The following is a 2,863-nucleotide window of genomic DNA, read 5'->3' on the forward strand; positions in this document are numbered from 1 at the left end:
CGCACCCAAGCTCTAATGCTCCATCGGGGGGTCAGCTACTGCTGGTCTAAAAACGAGATTTCTTGCTGCCTGTTTTTGTGTGGCCCATGAGCTAAGAATGACTTTTACATGTTTAAATGGTTGAAAACATGGAAAGTAGTATCGTATCTTGTGACACATGAGAAGTACGTGACATGCAAACTTCCATGTCCATAAAGAAAGGTTTTGGGGAACATGGCCATGCTCATTTGTTGACATGTTGTCTAGGGCTGCTTTCTTGCTACAGGGGAGGGTTTGAGTATGTGATGATGGAGACACAGTGGCCTGTGGAGCCTTAAAGAGTTTCCATCTGGCCCTTTACAGAAAACGCTTGCTACCCCTGCACTGATCCATCTAATGGAATACACTGCTCACTCTGAGAGTTGATCCTAGTAGGAAATGTTGCTGACAATGTAACAGATGCTGCTTTTATGTTTTATTTTGTCACTGCTCTGGTGGGAGACATGTAAGAAAATTCACTCCCTGGGAGGAGGTCATGGTGGGGCTTGTGGCCATCAACAGTGAAGCCTCTTTAAGAGGATGTGTGGGGAGCTCTACCGTCTGCTGAGAAGGTTGTGATGGGCCCTCTGTGTTGAGGAATGAAGAGGGAACATGGCCTGTCTGCCGGGAGCTGGCTTTCTGGGGAGCAGAAGAGATGGTGGTTCGGGCCTGTGGAGGCAGAGGCCCAAACCAATCTGGTCTCTGGGGCAGCCGGCAGGGAGAGTAGTTGTGTAGGAGTGGCTTTGAGGACAGAGCCTGAAGGAGGGCATCCCTGACTGCACCCCCAGGAGGCTGCGGTGGTGGGGGTGGGGCAGCACTGTAGGAGGACCAGCACCTTCTGTGACTGAGGGGTCCTTGGAGAGCAGCTTCAGGCTGTGTGCACCTGGAGGGGACTGATTTGACCTAGCACTCTCCTAACTTGGGTGTGGAACAGCTCTTCCGGTTAGGATGGCATGAGCTTGCAGAAGTCATCCTATCAGGAGGCCCCAAGAGGAGATATGGGTTTCTTGCAGCCCCGGCACTAGGGCAGAGCTGAGGGGTTTTGCCTCTGACTTGGTGGGACAGATCTTGTCATGCATGTGAGGACTCAGTGAAGTCCTGTGCAATCAGGGAGGTGATGGGACCCTCTCATCCCTCTGGTCCTAGCTGCTTCTCGCCTCTGTCCAGCTCCTTGCTAAAGCTCTGTGCCCCATTCCTCTCTGTGGCCCCAACACATGAGCAAGTATTGTCTGAAAGAAGTTTTGCCCATTCTCTAGAAGAGAAACACTGAGGTTTAGAGAGGGGAAGAGCCCGCTGGCCCAGAGACACACAGGGATCGCAGCCCTGACTCACCATTGGCCACGATGCTGGATTTCTGGAGGATGGGATCTGTTATGTTTTGGGCCATGTGATTAGCCAGGCCTTGGAGGTGGGTAGGGATGGGGGTCTGGAACTTGTATTCGATATAAACGCCCACCCACTGTTCAGCATTGCTAGAGAAGCACAAGGGGAGAGTGCAGGGGTCACAAACTTTTTGCCAGCACGTTTCTAGAAGCAGGTAGAGTCCCCAGAAATGCACACCCTCTGGTGTGGGGCTCCCTACCTCCTAGGCAGAGCCAGCTTACATGGCCAAGCTACAGCTACCTGGGGCAAAGTCCTTTCCCAGGTAGCCCCAAACCTACACCCCCATATTTTGGTTCTGGGTCAGAGAGTTGCCTCCTTATGCCCCAGGGCAGCCCCCAAGAGAGCAGCAGGGCAAGCTGGACGGATGGGACGGGGACTCGACCCACCTGAAGAGGAGCAGGGGCCTCTCCTGGGGACTTGCCTTATAGAATCCTGACACCACCGGTGTGACCTGTGGGAAACCCTGGAGGTCAGGGCGAGCCTGGGAGCTGTCTCTCCTGAGACCCAGTGTGGGATGGGGACCAGGTGAGGTGGGAGGCAGGACCTGGGAGGGAGCCACCCTTAAACACAGCGTCCTGGGTAGGGGTGTCTGCTTACAGAGCCTGGCCATGTTCCCCTGCGGACAGAGTCTCCTCCTCCTTCAGAGAACCCTCTCCCCCAGGGCATGCTGCCCTCTACGCCCTCTTTCCTCCACAATGCTGGGTGCTGCCTCCATGCTGGAAGGCCTGCTTTCAAGGGAGGCATAGTGAGTGTCCCAGACCCCAGAAGGGGTGGAAAAGGCCACCTCACCTGTTGAAGGATCTGCCTTTCCAGCAGGACAAAGGAGACAGAACCCGGTACGAGGAGCTGCGGCAGGAAGGGCCTCATGGCTGTGAAGCGGATGCTGATGGTCTCCTGGGCCAGGGTGATCAGGTCGGCCCCTGTAGAGCCATGGATGGGAGTTCCGGAGGTGCCAGGCCCCTCCTCACCCACTGCACCACCAGGTGCTTCGGGGTCAGGGCAGGAATTGGATCCCTCTAGGGAGTCCACCCAGTGCTCCCCCTGGGCAGGTGAAAAGGCACTGTGGTAGGGGTGGCTGGGGACGGGACTCACCGTCAGAGATGAGGCTGTTCTCAGCCAAGGACAGGTTCCCCAGCATCTGCCCTGAGGTCTTCACTTTGCGATACAAAGCCCAGAGGACATCACAGGGAGAGGGGCCTGGGGCACGGCCCCCAAATACAAGAGAGGCGTTCACCACTACAGAGCCAGGCCTGTGGGGGCAGAGCCACATCCTCAGCCAGGACCAGTGGGGGCATGAGGGGTCCTGTGTGCCCGGTGGGGGCCTGGCTGGTGCAAGAGTTGGCATCCCAAGGGAGGGAAGTCCTCAGGGGAAGCCGTGGGCCACGCAGAGAAGAGCCTCCCTGTGTGACTCAAGGCAAGTCACCTTACCCCTGAGGGCCTCGGCTGCCTCCTCAGTAAAAGA

General features: G+C 56.5%; 1 protein-coding gene across 1 annotated transcript in view; it reads right to left on the minus strand.

Annotated features, from left to right (window-relative positions):
* The window catches only part of LOC105554103 (taste receptor cell protein 1), a 3,481-nt gene extending 841 nt beyond the window's left edge, over positions 1-2,640 (minus strand). Inside the window, exons 1-4 of the mRNA XM_012000388.1 lie at positions 2,494-2,640; positions 2,191-2,321; positions 1,788-1,852; positions 1,351-1,490 (exon numbers count right to left, since the gene is read on the minus strand). Coding sequence (XP_011855778.1) covers positions 1,351-1,490; positions 1,788-1,852; positions 2,191-2,321; positions 2,494-2,539 — 382 coding nt within the window. The 5' untranslated portion in view covers positions 2,540-2,640. The remainder of the gene's footprint in view (positions 1-1,350; positions 1,491-1,787; positions 1,853-2,190; positions 2,322-2,493) is intronic.
* Positions 2,641-2,863: the final 223 nt, after the last annotated feature.

Source organism: Mandrillus leucophaeus, unplaced genomic scaffold (assembly GCF_000951045.1).
Source record: "Mandrillus leucophaeus isolate KB7577 unplaced genomic scaffold, Mleu.le_1.0 Scaffold628, whole genome shotgun sequence".
Classification (NCBI taxonomy): domain Eukaryota; kingdom Metazoa; phylum Chordata; class Mammalia; order Primates; family Cercopithecidae; genus Mandrillus; species Mandrillus leucophaeus.